At 37.8% G+C, this 16669-nt stretch overlaps 1 protein-coding gene across 5 annotated transcripts in view; it reads right to left on the reverse strand.

The window, feature by feature from the left end:
* Positions 1–3281: 3281 nt before the first annotated feature.
* The window catches only part of PTPN21 (protein tyrosine phosphatase non-receptor type 21), a 46434-nt gene continuing 33046 nt past the window's right edge, over positions 3282–16669 (reverse strand). For all 5 annotated transcript variants that reach the window (XM_080593009.1, XM_080593008.1, XM_080593007.1 and 2 more), the window contains 6 exons: positions 16076–16213; positions 13323–13544; positions 11969–12097; positions 11421–11655; positions 10729–10889; positions 3282–9889 (listed from right to left, as the gene is read on the reverse strand). In XM_080593009.1, coding sequence (XP_080449135.1) covers positions 9761–9889; positions 10729–10889; positions 11421–11655; positions 11969–12097; positions 13323–13544; positions 16076–16213 — 1014 coding nt within the window. In that variant the 3' untranslated portion in view covers positions 3282–9760. The remainder of the gene's footprint in view (positions 9890–10728; positions 10890–11420; positions 11656–11968; positions 12098–13322; positions 13545–16075; positions 16214–16669) is intronic.

Here is a 16669-nt window from a genome sequence, read left to right on the forward strand (position 1 = left end):
GCACTGAAAGTGCTAAAATCACCTTGGCAGCCCTCCTAACAGCAGGGCACTAAGGACAAATTTTGCTCTCAGTGCAGGGAGAGCACACAGTCAGCAATGCTCCTCGTCTTGGGCAGATTGTTTCTTAGCAGAGCACCAGAGCTACCCCCCTCATACCTGCTGTTTGCCCTCCTATTGCTCCTCCGATTAGGGTGGCTGTGCACCAGCTCCTTCTGTCCTTTAAAGCCTAAGAGCAACTTGGGAAGAATGCAAATCCTTCATCAACCATCTAAGTTTGTTTCTATTTTTGATGAACAACTGTTTTCCTCCTCTTTTCTAATTACACTTTGATTCTGACTACTAATGCAGTGTTTCCCCTCTCCTTATGAAGGAGAAAACAGAGGTCCCCTTTTGGTCAGGGCACTGCTACTTCTCTTTTTCAAGCCAGAAGTAACCACCAAAGAAAAACCACTCAAATTTGCTGATTATTGTAGCTGCTCTGCCTCTCCAAGAGAGCTTTCAGGACTACTAGAATCAGGAAATAAAAATAATTTTGTATTTATAGTATGTCAGTGAAAGGACGGGCTTTCCTTAAACAGGAAAAATGAGGCAGTACAATTCCCTAAGATTCATAGTTTCAAATTAAATTGCCTCCCAAAATTCAGGGAGAAAAGTGAATGTTTGGTGACTGATTGAACGTAAAGTGATGGAGACCTACAGCTCCTGGCTTTCCAAAGACAACCTATATTTTTGAAATACAGGGTTAGCACCAGCTACTTATAAAGGCTCAGAGATGGTCAGCTGAGAGCAAATGAAATTATTTTTATATTGTTAAGGCGCAGGAAACTCGGATAAATCCTGATAAATCTGTTAAAATAATATCTTAAACATTATCAAAAAAACAAACAACAACAACAACAACAAAATAAAACTGTCTTCAACCTTCCTGAAGTTTTTTTGCTAAAGGTTTTGACAATGGAAAGACATTTTTGGCTTCAATCAGTCATGAATAGCATGGTATGTAGGCAGGAGACATCAGATACACATATGCACACACCGAAGTATGCGGTTCCTTCAAATCACTGATTATCAGCATTAACCAGGCTTGACAGGGGCTTTCTTCATAGGTACTTAACACCAGTGAAAATTCTTCATCTGCCTCTGGGCATGATAATTCCAGGTCTGTTCGTGGAAGGATTTGATGTCCTTCTAAATTTACGTAAGGCACATGATTGTCATTTTAGAAATGGCTAATAATAATAATAATAAACTGAACTAACAATCTTATATTAAGAAACCTCATCTGCAAGCCCTCCAAATATTTTTTGGTTATTTCGTTTATTACAGCAGATACCTAAAATCCACAGAAAAAGCAGGGCAGTAAATAATAATGGTTAGTATGTTGGGGACGGCAAATGTTTGGCTAAAATGTAGGTATCTGTCTGCAGGACTGTCATGCAGATCTTCATGCAGAGCCACTACTACGTGGCTCTGAAAAGCAAAGGTGTTTTGCGATAAAATAGTCCCAGGGCCACCCATTTCCTACTTACTCTTGGTTTTTCTTTGAATTAACGAGGCTACTTCAAAGCAACTGTAGTAATGACAGAACTAGACTTTCACTATCAGAACAAGCATTTCCCTAAGCACTTACGCTCCCCTGAAACCACAACACTGCCGTCACGTACAAGTGCTGACCACAGAAGGTTCACCTTGCCCAAGAGCCGAGAGAAATTACAGCAACACAGGGTACCTTGCTTTGTTCAGAGCTGATGAACATCCGTCTTTCATCCAGTTCTCACTCAGCTCCAACTCTCCTGCAACAGCTTCCCCCTTTTGGTACCCGCATCACTGACATCATACTTGTGAACTGCGACCCTCCGCCAGCAGTTCTCTGGCTGCTGTAGGTAAACTGGCAACAACTTCGTGGCGCTGTGCAGCTTCTGTCTTCATGCAGAATCCAGCCTTCTGGGGATGTTCGTAGCAATATTGGAAGAGAGAAAACACAAATTTATATGTTGTCATCGATAACTGAAATGTGTTTAAAAAACAAACCAAAGCCGTATCCTGAATAGAGCAACTGTCCCACACAAAACCTCCAGCTAGTACCTAGCATCACTGAGTTTCGCACAGACTTCACCTATCTACAGCCATGCTAGATTTAAACAGCCCTAACAGCAGAAGGAGAGCTACTTCAGCTCTCCTGAGTCTCACCTGGTTGAGGAACCTCTCCTATTAGCTCCCCGTAGCTCCTCTTGTACCAAGTCCTCAAGCTCCCACCCAAGGAACGTGCCAGCTGCCTGTGCCAGACCCCAGAATCGCTATCAGCCAGCTCTGGCCACCATGAGGCTCTGCTGGCAATTTTGCAGTGGCTGGAAATTAACAGCTACAGTCGAAAACTTTAGAGTAATTTTAGATCTAGGGGAAATTTTGGTTTCTAAGAGACCTTTCCCTCAGGTCCAAAACCAGTACAAATAATAGATTTGATCAGAATTGCTGAGTGCTTTTTACCATATGCCTAGGACCCTGAGAAGTCATGCTTTCCTCTTGATTTTGGATTCATGCCAAGTAAGAGCATTTTGCACACACTGAACATTGCACAGGACATTCCCCAGGACTTGGGAATTGATCAGACAAGTATATAGATGGTTGGTAAGTTATCTTACCATTAGTGGGTTAATGCCATCAAACTGAGCATGCCTGGAAGACAAATTCTTATTAAAAGACTAGTATTTCCTGAAATAGGTAAGTAGGCAGAGTATTCGGAGTTTAGCAAAGACAAGGGGTATGCAACTGTCCGGTGTGCAATTGCAGCATCCAGCATACAATTCACCCATCATCTTGTGCCTTTTGTATCACCTCCCTTTTTGACTAAATATCAATTACAAAAGGAAGAAACTTCACTATTAAGTATTGCTAGCAGCTCCAATGATACAAAGTATACACAGTAGATTGTTTCTTTTCTCACCTGCTTTTGGAATGGGTTTTTCAACTTGTGAAACATTTTTATCCCTCCTCTGCTTAAAGGTAAAAGAGAAATAGAATCTTTAGTACTAAAAAAGTCCTTTGAAAATGCAAAAATATGTAAAATGATGATAGAGTATCAGTCACAAAACCTTCCTGCCGCAAAGATGAGAACCATTAGTATCTGACAGTGTAAGTTTTATCTTCATATTAAAATGCAAGACAGCACTTGCAGAGCTTTGACATCTTTGTGTATGGAAGGTGAAGTCTCAGGCTAGGGCTGCGCATTAAAATTAAGTTCACTGATTTTTCTTTTAATAATGGAACAATAAAAACTCATAGTTGCTTCAAATATTTATTTTCATGGCAAAAATAGACTATTATATATTCATTTCACATATATTACATTCAGTAATACAAGCTTTTCTGTCTATGAAACACAATTTGTACATTGTTTTACAAACCAATTTCAGTTTTACAAGAATTAAAGCTGTTTTGATTATACATTTTTACAGTATTGGTGGCAAGACAGCAAAAATAGACGTGTTAACCACTAGCTTAGTACTAGAAAATAATACTTGAAAATTCATGTAGCTACTGTTTAAATAAAGTCCCATTTAAATCCTCACATATTGGCTCAAACGAAAATGGAAGAAAACAGAGCCAGATCCTGTACTGCTCTGACAGCAAGGACTCAGTCCTACACAACCGCTGAAAGGACTTCAAACACAACTTGCTTTAGGTGAAAGAAGAGATTTCAGCAACGTGCAGGAGTGTACATACTGATCTGCAAGTTCAAGTCTCTAAAATTTCCACCTAAGTCTCCCCAGATCATCCATAAAGAGGACACAGGGATTTGGGGTATTTCAAAGCAACTTAAGGAAATATCTTTGTAAAGAGACAGCGTGTACACCTTGTCTGCCAGAATTATTCAGGATTAGCAATGTGACAGACTGGAGGATTTTACATGTTATTTTCCTATCAAGTTTCCTATCATTTTAAAAATGAACAGTGTTTGCGAAGTCTTTAAATACTTTAAAATCCCCTATTTTTTTTTTCTTAAATATTTCCACATGGAAAAACAGCATTTAAATTCCCTTTTTAAAGGTGAGGCGCCTTCTGAAACTGTGCTTGTAAAAGTAACAATTTGGTAGTTTTGATTGCCGCCTATCTGAAATAAAACAACATTACGGTGTCTACAGACTTGCTCTCTAACTTGCCACACGCTGGATCAGTTGTAAACTCTGTTAATTCTTTGCACTTTATTTCTGCCTTCGTTCCCCAGTTAGAGCTGAAGAATGGACTTCTAAAGAGCAAATACACTGGAGGTTATTCTTTACCACTAAATGCAGCATCATGTGGAAAACAGCAAAGAACAGAATCAAAGGTCATTTAGCAACTGTTTTTTGAAATGCTCATAGAAATTAAGATTTTTTTTTTTTTTACAGTCCTTGTAGACCTTAAGGTAACGTATGTGATGCCAGCAAAACGCACCAAGTTAGCTGGTCCCCAATCGGATCTTAGTAAGAAATCTTTTTTACAGACATATTTGCAAAAGCTGTTGAAAGTTTAAGATATTTTCCTATACCCTAGCACAGTATTAGAGATTCTCTGAAGTTTTAATATCAGTGTATGGCAAATGCTGCACTGCAACATATTTGTAAGCACATGTTAAAACTCCACATTTCAAGGACCTGACTTTCAACCCAACCTTAACCAGGTCTAATTCACGCCTGCAGTAAACACCTAAATGCATTCACAAATTACTTAAACTTCCAAACAGTCTAACCTGCATCCATTAGAAATTATCAGTGCAAATTTGCATGTATGCTTATTCACCCTGCAGTTTGCACATGGAAAACCAGAGACCACGGTTCGAAAATCTGACCTTTAATGAGTAAACAGAAACTGAGCTGACAGATTACATTGCATCTATTTGGAAAAGAATATGTTTAAAAATAACACAGCTTCTGAAAAAATATTTGGAGTTTCAAAAATCACATTTTAAAAAGCCTGTAAAAATAACACCTATGACTACATGCTCACTTACCCTACTATGCCATGAAAAACATACCATATGAATCAAACCCTTCTAGCAGTTCTGCTGTGGATACAACATGTTCCAAATCCTCCTCCAAATGCCTTCAGTCATTCCTCAAATCCATGCTCTCTAGTTCCAACATTTTGTACTTTCAAAGGAGAATTTCTTCCAAGCTATCTCAGCTACTTTTCCTTTTAATGCTCTAGTTTCATGTATGCACATTCCTGCTGCATTCTTTTGGTTAATTCTTGTAATCTGTATTTAAATTTAAAGTAGACGTGAATATTCATGCTTTAAGGGCTCAAACTTTCACTGGCAATAAGCATTTTTTAATTCCCACAGTATCAAGAAGAACTGCAGGAATTTTGCGTCTTGCAGGACTGGGCTCTGGTTTTGCATGAGTTTTAAATATTGGGAAAAAAAACAACCACCTAAAGCATGGAATTATTAGCAATTGAACTGTTGTTCCTTTTAAATTAGTAATTTGAGCTAACTATTGCAGTATAGTAATGAGTTCACTATTTTAATTCCAGGGTTTTAGTAACACTACTGGTATTAAAACCGAGGTCCCATTACACAGCTAACTTGTATGATAAACAACCCTGCAGTTCCCAAGTTTGGTCCAAAGGCCATTGAAATCTATGAGCCACTCAACTTTAACAGCTGCTCCAACAAGAAAAATGTACCAGCAGCCTCTGGTAGCCTTAGTTATTGGATTTAAGAAGCTATTTTTGGAGAAAACTGCTCCAAATGTAATCCACTAAAAAAAAATAAAAATACACAAGATTACAAGAGGAGCCAAAAAATACATACTTTCTCAAAATGCCAAGAATTTTTCCATTTTAGCACACATTTTAATCTTAGTTATTATTAATTTACTTTTATATATATATATAAAAATGTTAATGATAATTTAGAACAACTTTTCATCATCCACAGAAATTACAGGAACTCTGCCTTGCTCACCTGCTTTTAGTTACTTACATTTATAAATCTAAACCGTATTGCCCTGCAGTTGTAGTTTTTACCATTCAGTTGTGCACAATGAGAGCAATGCTAAGGCATAAAAGTTGTGCTGCTAGTGGAGACCACATTCCTACGTGCAGCAGAAAAAGGACAGCACTGTTCTGCACGCTGCAGCAACGCAACGCAGAACTCCAACTTGTAGCACGGATCTTCTCCATCACAGGACGAGTGAGACGTGCTTTGCAGCCTACAGCAAAGCCTGCTAAGTCAGCGTCACCTTTGCAATCAACAGGGCTTTGAATTTTGTTTTTAGAGAAGAGCTGTGGGCCCAAGAATACAAAGATTCACTGGGCAAACAAATCTCTCCTCACTGCAAGCAAGACAGAAATCAAGTGTCAGAAGCCCTTACTACAGTTCATAGGTTCTTCTCCTGACTTCATAGAATTTGATCCTAAAAGGCATTTTCCACCTAGCCCACAAAAGACAGTCAACTCTGTCTCCTGGCAGTACTATAGCACCTGTATTTATCCCTGAGAACTCTGGCATTCCTAGACACCTACATCTTGCTCTTCATCATCTACTTCAGGAATAGCTTCACGGAACTTTTCCACTAAAAAAAGTCAACTCAAATCTTACGTGATAATTATCTGGTTTCTTCCCCATCCAAACAGAAGCATATTTGGCAAAACGGACAGGCTTATAGGGGAATTTTAAGATTTTGACAGAAAGATCCACCTGCAGCTAAGGCTGTGACTAGATTTGGGCAATGAATTTTCTTAAAATGTCCAACACTTTACAAAGCATCCAGCGCAACTACGTGTAAAAAGCATCCCTTTCAAGGCTCAGAACAGCTAAAAACTGAATGTTCTTTTAAAAGAAGTTATCTGAGAATCTAAACAATGCTTTTAAATTAAATTAGTTTTATTACAGGAGGTTGTGGAGTTTCATTTCTTTTGGTGTCTTCAGAAGAGAAACTGCTCATTTTTAATGCTCACTTGGAGACATATGCTTACATATAAAAACAATCCTGCTATCTTCAGTGGGAAAATTCAAATGAAGTCAATGCAGAAATGTACTGCTGATGGACAGATCTGAAAGCTGAAGTGGAGGAGGTAGCAGTGTTATTGCTTAAAAATATCAGAACTGACTACCAGCTTAGAGAGTGACCACCTCTAAAAGTGAACTCAGTTCCTCTCAGCAAGACAGAAGACAGAACCAAAAGAAAAGACTTTCAACCTCAAAGACCTCAACCACCTCAGAAGCCACCACACAAATTTGGAATTAAATTGCTTATTTTAATTGCTCTTTTTAATGCTTTAAATCTGATGTAACGGCTGAATCGATAGAAAGCGTCTCTTGAAGTTGTGGCCATATATAATTTCATTAAAAGCTGCAGGTATCATGTTAGGAGCACAGTTCAAACTTTGGAAACGGTACCAGCTACATTCTAGAGTGTACCTTTCCACTCACAAATATTTCTGAAGACTTAGGTGAACTGTGGTAAAAAAGAAAAGAAAAAAAGCAATGTTTTTAAACACAGGGCACAATACAAACAGACCAAATATCTTTGTTTCTTTCACTGATACTTCTCTTACCACAGATGCATCGAATTGGTTTGCTTGCAAGACTATATATAGGAATCAGTCTTCAGTAGCTGGTGTCCTCTGGAATAAGGCAGTGTTCCTTCCAGTTTTACATCTGGTAGTTAATACTTGCTAGGCACTTCATAGTTACAAAAAGAACATTTTCCCCCATCTAAAAATATTCAATCTTATTGCTACTGAGAGTAGAACAATTTGGACTGTCTGAAAGACGACCAAATGCACTAGCTGAATATTATAGTGTATTTTAAACCAGTACATGTCTATAGAACGACATATTAGCACAAAGTCATTTGGACCTTGTGTTTATCTTTATACAAGTAGCTTATTACAAAGGAAATTGAGGCAACCTATTTATGACTATTTTAATTAATGCTTTGAGAGGACAATCATTGCTTTGAAGAGGGGGGTGTGGTGGGGTAATTATTCATAATAGTTTCCAAGCCCTTGAGGCAGGTCAGAAAAAAATAACATCACTTCACCAGTGAAAAAAAATCACTTTCAGTCTCATTTCATTTCGTTAAGCAGGTATCATGAGAAATTGATATTTAAACACACCTGCAGACTGGTTTACTATAAGGTTTTTTGGAATTGTACCAGATACCTAAGAACAAATAGCTCACTTTTGTATAGGGATTTTCAACTCAGCATCTCAAAACACTTGAAAAGGCAGGTAAAACCACACTGTCCCCATTTTAAAAACACAGACAAAAGAGTATTCAGGGATACCATCATTAGACCAGACCCACACTAGTCAGGGACAATACAACTAGCGGAGGCAGGATATCTTCAGATCCATGCCACAAGCACTGACTGCCAGCTGTACAGTTACCAAAATACCCACATCTCCAGTGTTACCTCAAAGAGTTCTTACATTCTGCAGGCATTCTCAAATGGCTCCTGTGAACATTCTTCATCGCAACGCTGCACACCATTAGCAAAACCTGTTCTAGCACTAACAAAATAATCTGAAGGATTCTACAGAAACTTCCAGTGCTTTAAAGGCTCTCCTGACTGGGAACATAAACATTTTTAATGGTCATCTTTGCACTGTGTAAACCAGCAATCATAGCTGCCACACCTCCTCCATTATGTGTTACACGATCATTCCCGCTTCACCACTATGCACCTTCTTACTCCAATTTTGGTTCTCTCACTTCATCAGCTTTAAAGGCTCTTCCTAAAATAACAGGTTAGTAACGGCGTATTACCATATGAAACAATATATGATTATAGTTTCTATGTTTAACTACATAAATAACAGAGCAAAAAAAAGTGCTTAAAACATTTGCATCCACTTTGATTTCAGCCAGTAAAATCAAACTGTCCTCTAAATATATGAATAATACTGTATATGTACTTTCTCTCATCCATTTCTTTCCAAGACGTTTGTAGATAATTATAATATTTTTCCCCTGCTTGTTGCCTACAACTCCATAGGTAAACTTGCTTCTACTTAAATGGAAATTATCAACAGTTAACTTGATCGTTCACCTGTAAGTTTTATTACACAGCACTCTACAACTACCTATTACCCTAGTACTCTCTGCACAATTTTTCAGTTCAAGCATTGTCAATTCTCTCCTCTGAAAATATAACTGTGTTTAAAAAGTTGTTTAAAAAAAAATACAAAAATAACTGCCCTTAAAGCAACCACTTAAAGTATGTAAGAACTGCTAGTTCTGCTAAGTAAACCAGAGGAAACCGAAAGTTCATTTTAAAAAATACAGGTGTACTGCTCTAAATATAAAATTGAAAGCAGAATGAAACTGTATAAGACCTTGACATTCCCAAGGAGCAGGTTTCTCTCCCCATGTGCATCCACATATTTTAGCTTTTGCACAGTTAACTACATTTAAAAAAAAAAAAAAAAAAAGTTAGTACAATTGTGCCATGTACTTCCATTCTGTAAGATATTTATTTTGCCCAAAGTAACACCACTCTAAAAAACGTTCCCAAGTACTCCAGACCAGTACAAGTAAAATCATTCCCTAATATGGCTGCAGCTGAACATGGGAAGAATTTAGTCCAGCGAAGATCCTGCTTTGCAAGGACTGTTACATTGACTTGCATTTAACAGTCACATACCAGCCCTAAAAGGTAACTGTGTGATTCATCATACAAAGAAAAAAACAGTGGGAGCAGGTCTGCCTGGACAACTGTAATTTTCTTTCTGTAAACTCTTGCAGTGTCCCTTAGGAAGTGGAAGGGATTATATAAGTCTTGAGCTTTTGAGAAATTGAATGAGAACTCCATAGACAAAAGTGTACTGAGAAAGAGTCTGCACCATCATCATTCTCTGCTGCCTCAACATGTCCAGCACTCGTGGGATGTCCAGCATCTGGAGGAAGAGAACAAACGGTTACAAGTAACTGGTAAGCAAGGAGACTCGCTCATCCTCTCTCAGCAGAGAGATTCAAGACAGTATCAGTGATCTGGGGACTGAATCAGCTGCTCTAATTTCAGCTCTGATAATTCAGCCCATACCTACAGTATGGGCTTCATTGCGCTGCTGACCTCGCCTACCTCAGCTTCCTCATCTGTGAAATATTTGCGTATCTCATGGGGTATGTGGGTCCTCACAAATCTAATAACTGCAAAAGTCTGTCACAGCGTTAGGATAAGGAAACAATAGACGGAACAATCAATTTGTTGAGTTTCAGGCAGCACATAATGTTACCAATTGCTTTACAACTGCTCACTTCTAGCTAAAGGCTGATAGGACTAGGTTTTATTTTATTAAACTACCACTTTGTCCTCCACTGAGACTTGTACTGCAAGTACTATTACACTTAGGAAGAAAAATGCTTAATAGCAAGCACAAGAGACTGACTACAAACATGTTTTTGAACATTAACTATTAAAACTAAGGCATGAAGTGGTAAAGCCAAGGCAACATCCTGAAACATGCTCTGTAGCCCAGGGCATACCTTGTTCCACTCAGTGATTCAACATCCTAACTGAGCATTCCAAGTGTGTAAGTGGGCAACCATAGAAGATTATTAACTTCTGTTAAATTGCCAAAAGCGCTTTCAACCATAATTTTAAGGGCTCTTCCAAAGGCCACATCTTGGGAAAGCTCAGATGAACAGCCATAAAATACTTATTAGGCAGATTATTTACTCTTCTACTACCTAACATTATTGAAAACATGAGGAAAAAAAAAAAAAAAGAGATCACCTCATTGTGTTCCAAGCAGGCAATCATGATCTCTGACAGTATGACCACTCCTGTTCGTCCTACACCTGCACTGCAATGCACCAGCACGGGAGGATTAATGTTTTTAGGATCTGCAGTGCTGTTCGTATGGCGCCGCACTGACTGGATCTCTTCCAAGTATGCTATTAAGTTGAACAACATAAGAATGACAAATTTAGGAAATAAAGTTCCATAAGCCATGCTATTACACTGCACAACCATTGGAAAAGTAGTAATTTAACAAATGACATTCCACAGAAAAATTATACATTATATACATCACAAGTCATAACCCAACCAGAGCAATACAGATATGCGAAAATCATCCAACTTTTCTATGGATTCCCTTGTTCCCCTATCCCCCACCAAAAACAGCTTGTGGCCATCTTGCTATTGCTGGCACATATTCAAATGTGTGACATTTAGTATAATTATGTTTTAACCTAGATGAACTTTAGTAAATTATGTATTTTGCTTTAGATTGAAATAGTCACTTTAACAAACTGGCAGGTGTACTCCCACCAGAAATACAATTCAGCATATCTTACCAGTGTGAAGACACCTTTTGCAGCAGAGTGCTTGGCATAGCTATCAAAAGCTAATTCATGTTTAGCAGACATATTAGGTGGTATAAAAACAACAACAACAACAAAAAGCTATTAAATAAAACTTACAGAGAAATCCCTTTAAATCCTCTGGACAGCCATGCTCTGGCCAGTCAGTGTACTGCAAATGCCAAACTGTTCTCTCCTGTCCCGTGAGAAGATGTTTAATCTTCAAACCCGTAGTTGCATAGCAGCCTGAGTCAGTACGGAATCGTGTGGTAATCTTAAATCTTCCATATGTCACAGTGTTGTGCCTTGAGCCAAGACGTGGCCAATATCTGAAGCTTTTTTCTCTCCCGCTTTCCTTAAAAGCAAAACACCTCCTTAACAACAAACATGAAAGCACTCATATAACAAATGTTCCTTTAACAACTGTATTTCTCCTCTATAAACTGCTACTACAGTGTTCTGGCTTTTCACTGAATAAACCTATTTTCCACAGGAAAGAGTCTGCAAATTTAGAGCTTTCTGCCAAGAAAAACAATACAGAGTGGCAAGGGGTCACCAGAAAATTATCTTTAATCTGTTTGTTGGAGCAAAGATCCCCTTACTCTAATGGATCAGAACAAAATCATTGCATAAGTTTCTGGGATAGACCCGACTGGGTCTGTACTCACTTCCTCTGCTGTCACCATAGCTATAATGGCAATTCCTTGTTCCCAGATCATCTGCCAGAAATCCTGACATGTATTCTGCAAAGGGCCCTGTGTAGCAATGTAATCCCACTCCATGCCACCAACTGAGATCTGTAAGAAGAAATAAACTCGATTACTAATCATTTAAAACCCTTTCTCAGTTCCTACGTCAGCCATTTAAAGATGCACAAACTGAAACAGACAGCAACACTGCAGAAGTAAGACACTGTGATTTGTAACTGCCTCCCATTTTTTAGCTGCACCTTGCCACATCAGATCAAGAGAAACAATGTTTAAAATTATATAAGCACATAGCTAAATAAATGTATTTTACATGATAAGCATAAATTTTCTTTACTTATTTGTACATTATATTTCTTTTTTTTTGTGAATTTAAGGTATCCTGGCCAATTTGGGTTTAAAGAAGCTTTCATACCCTGATGAGGCAAATGCTATTATGCGCACCAGGAGAAGTCAGTATTAGCTGAAGTTTCCTCAAAATGTTATTTTACTTCAGAAAGGTCAGAAGAGTTACTCAAAATTTGGAAATGAGTTGAAATATAGAAACTATGGTACCACACCAGGGAAGAATCAGATTTATAAAGAAGATAATAAAACAACTATAACAACTACTCAAGTAATAAAAACTCTCTTAGTTGCACTTTAGTAAGTAGATTGAAAATGAATGAACTGCCTCGTAGGTTCTTGAGGTCACCCTGCAAACTTCTTTTTTTTTTTTTTTTTTTAATTCCTGCAAACTGTTTTTAATAAAGTTTAAAGAACTAAAGCTGGGGAAAAGGGTCATCCAAAAATTATGAAAGAGCAGAATTCCCTCTGGCTCCATCTGTTCCTCTAACCATCAAAAAAAAAAAAAAACCTTAAGCAGGGAGCCAGACTACTGCATGTTGTGGATCTAGCCTGAGAACGAGAAGAGGATGAAATAATTAGTATTGTCACTGCAGTTCTAAAATGTCGTAATCATTGCAAAGAATCACAATTTATTTAAAAGTTATCTGCCTTCTTAATTACGGGAAGAATGGACATGCCTTCTATTAGTACCAATCAGGAGAGAGATGGAAGAGATGGGAGAGAGACAATCAATATAAAAGATCTGTTCAGTATAGAAGTGAAAGCCAGAAGACCTCTCCAATAATTAATTAACCCTCTACTATTCTTCTAAGTAGCGGGGAAAAACAGGTTCCCTCTTTCCCCACAGAAACCTCTGGAGAGGGAGGGAAGGATTCTTAGTCATCTGACAGAACCAAAATTAATTGCCAAATCCATTTTTATTTACCATATAAACTGGAAAAAAAATCTCCAACAGTCTTTCTCTCACCTTGATATGAGATGCATTGATGTAACCCGTGTTATTTTCTTTGGTTGGGACTAGTTCTACTCTGGTATCATCATAAGGAAGGACGTCCTGGAAGCGGTTTCTCTCAGCATTTTCAGGAAGCCGAGCTATTGAGCACTCACCATCTATAAGTCTTTTCTTCTGAATGCGCTCATATTCAGTAAACACCATCCCCTGCTCTAACCGTTGTTCCAGAACTTTACACTAAAAGACAGAACAAAGATAACCACACGAAGTCACATTCTCACGCAAGTCTATTTTAACAGAATTCATGAAGGATAAAGTGTATGTATTTTCCTCTCCTATATACTTTTGCAATGCTTTTTGCAAGCTATTAGTGGTTTTATATGCATACCAGAACAAATTAGAAGCAATTCTAACTAGCAGGATTTTTTTTCAAGTGAAAACTATCTAAAAATCCTGTTATCTTTCACTAAGTCACAAAGACTATGGATATTAATGGTAAAAAACAAAAACTACTTAGTTTCTATAAAGACAACCTAGATGGAAAATAAATATTGGATCAAACCAGGTGGTTATACTACAGTACAAACTGCCTCAAATACATTTGAACAAGACATACTCATTAATCATCCTGCTCAATATAGCACATTGGATTAAATCATTTGAAAAATCTCATTTAACTGTATAGCCCAAAAAATGAAGTCAAATTTAATGTTTAGATGGAGGAAGAACTCCACAGACGTGAAACAAAATGTTTGCCTCATTCGATGAATTTATCATTCACCTCCAGTACTCCACATTTTCTTAGGCTGAAGATATTAAACGTTGAAGACAGCTGTAAATCCTTCTTAGAACCTCCTGCTGCAGCTCAGATATAAAACAAGGATTTTTTTCTACTAGTACAATTCAATCTGTTTTATTTAATTAGCCCACCAAAAGATTTATTCTTTCAAAACCAAGTTCTTTCTAAATCATAAGACACTTCTGGAATTTCAACATCTCTTTGCCAACAATAATTAGAGGAAAAATATGTAAGATTTCAGCCAGAAAATTTCATCTATGTCACATGTCCCCAGCCTCTCTCAGCAACTGCTCTGCAGTATCAGATCAGAAAAGTATCCTGTATCAAATAACTCTGATGCCAAATGCTGCAGAGGAAGGTGTAAAACCTCCATCATATGCAATTTACACTTCAGTACATTAATTGTCCAAACTCCTTTAAATCTTTAGGCTAAGTTTCCTCATTTAAACTAATAGCAACATGAAGCTGAGCAATGAAAGAGGCATCGAAGCAACTATAAAGTCTTTGTCTTCTCGAAATATCTGTAGTTTGGACTTTCTTTCATGTCACGTCTGATTTGTATTGCCTCTTCTCCACAGCTTTAGGAATCACTCCCATTTCGTGGTATCTATTCTTCCTCTACATGACTGCCTGAAGAGAAGGTGTAGTGACTTTCGTCCTCCTCATAACTTGACTTTACAGCTTCTGCTTTTCCCTTAGCACTTTAGAAAAAACTAGCTGAATAGTAATATGGCTGAATTAAAGGAAGGTCAGTCAAGGAAGAGATGATAGATACAAGAAAGAGGAAATAACTAACATAGGTACTAAATGTAGAAGAGTATTTCAATAACACAATGTTAATTTCTTTTATCCCTTACCATCTTTAAGGAGTATATACAGTTCAAAAAGCCGTTTCAACATAGCTAAAGTTAACAGTCAAATCTCTCTCCTAGAGATCTCAGTCCAAGCCTTCAAAATCCAAGACTGAATTCCTACTATGTAACTTGAAACTAATTTTCTTGGCCTGTTCCTTAAAACTGCAGCTGGTGAGAGCGTGACCGTTCCCTTCAGGTCCTAATCTTGCTCCGTGACTGTCAGCAAATTGAGGTAGATGGAGGTCTGCAGCTGAAGATGCCCGACCATGCTCAGAACCAGATTCCAGAGAGACCACTGGCTGCAATATATATACAATAATCACCGCAGACCTTGTTGTCTCTAGTTGCTCCCCAGTTTTATGTGTGATGACAGCATTGTTCTAAATAGCCCTTCACAGGCTGGATATTGACTATGTTTCACGCTTTTTTGTGCCCATTTAATGGTATACGAGGCAGGCTGAAGTATGTTTATTGACGTTGGTTACCTGACATAAGTAAATGAAGTCTTACATTTCTCAAAGAATGATCCTGTTCTAGAACCTGACGTCCTCTCAGTGATCTGAGATCGTTTAATGGATTTAAAATTTCAGCAGATCACACAAGTTCCATCTATACTTTCAGGCATCCACCTGAGGAAAACATAAAGTCACTCTGCACAAGCTGTACCCTGAGGATGCAATTTAACTGCACAATTTGTTGTAAAAACTGTATAAATTACTAGTCGTTACAATCAAGTTCATGCTCACACTAGGAATTTTAAATTTAATCTATTTGCATTCTGGAAAATAACCCAAAAATTAAAAGAGGAAACAGAAAGACTTGGCATAAAAATGTAACAGTAGATGCTAGTTAATTTGCTCTACTTCCCAAGAACAAACTCTAACTAGAATCACTGTCATCTTAAATCTTAAAGAAAAATCTGAGTTACACCCAATACTTCTAGCAGTGACTTAGCAAGCAAAAGTTTCAGTCTTCGTTTTGTTTCTATTCTCGGTGTTTGAGTTACTCTGAATCTGACACATTTTGAAGTTGACATAAAGCATCACTCATATGCAATTCATTTTGAAAAATTATTAGTGTAAAAGAGAAATCAAGCATGAAAAACTTCACCATACTCGTTCATCATTTGTTGCTCTTGTTGACTCTTCTTTCCCCTCATCTGGCAGAGGCATTCTAGTCAAAGTTAGTCCATTCAGGGCAGCTAGCTTTAGAGGCCCTATTTTTTTTGCATCAGTTTTATTCTTTTTCATACCCTGCAAAAGAAAAGCTAGAACTTACGAATATTCTTAAACAGCTGATGAAGTTACCAACCAGAACCCAGATGAGTCCCATTTAGCAAAGGGTACTTCTTTGACCCCTTCTGCAAACAGCTCTGACCCTTTTTTGATAAGCACTGCAGTGAGAGATTAGGGTGGTGGGACTACATTCCTCCAAGGACACAACACAAGTCTGTCTTCATTCCAGACAGGTTAATGAAACTGCATGAGAATGACAAATATTGTTCCCTACAAAGCTGACAACTGAGGGTGTGAGGCAGTTACTCTGGATAAGTAACATTCTTGGACAGAACTAGAATCACTATCCAACCAATAAATACATAAATAGTTCTTTACTGGACTATACAATTTGCAGACACTTTTTTTCCCTACAAGTGGGCATTAGAATGAGACTACACCTTTAAGATATCTGGATATAATAAAATGTTTGAC

This window comes from Anser brachyrhynchus, assembly GCF_964034855.1.
Source record: "Anser brachyrhynchus genome assembly, chromosome: 5".
NCBI classification, from domain to species: domain Eukaryota; kingdom Metazoa; phylum Chordata; class Aves; order Anseriformes; family Anatidae; genus Anser; species Anser brachyrhynchus.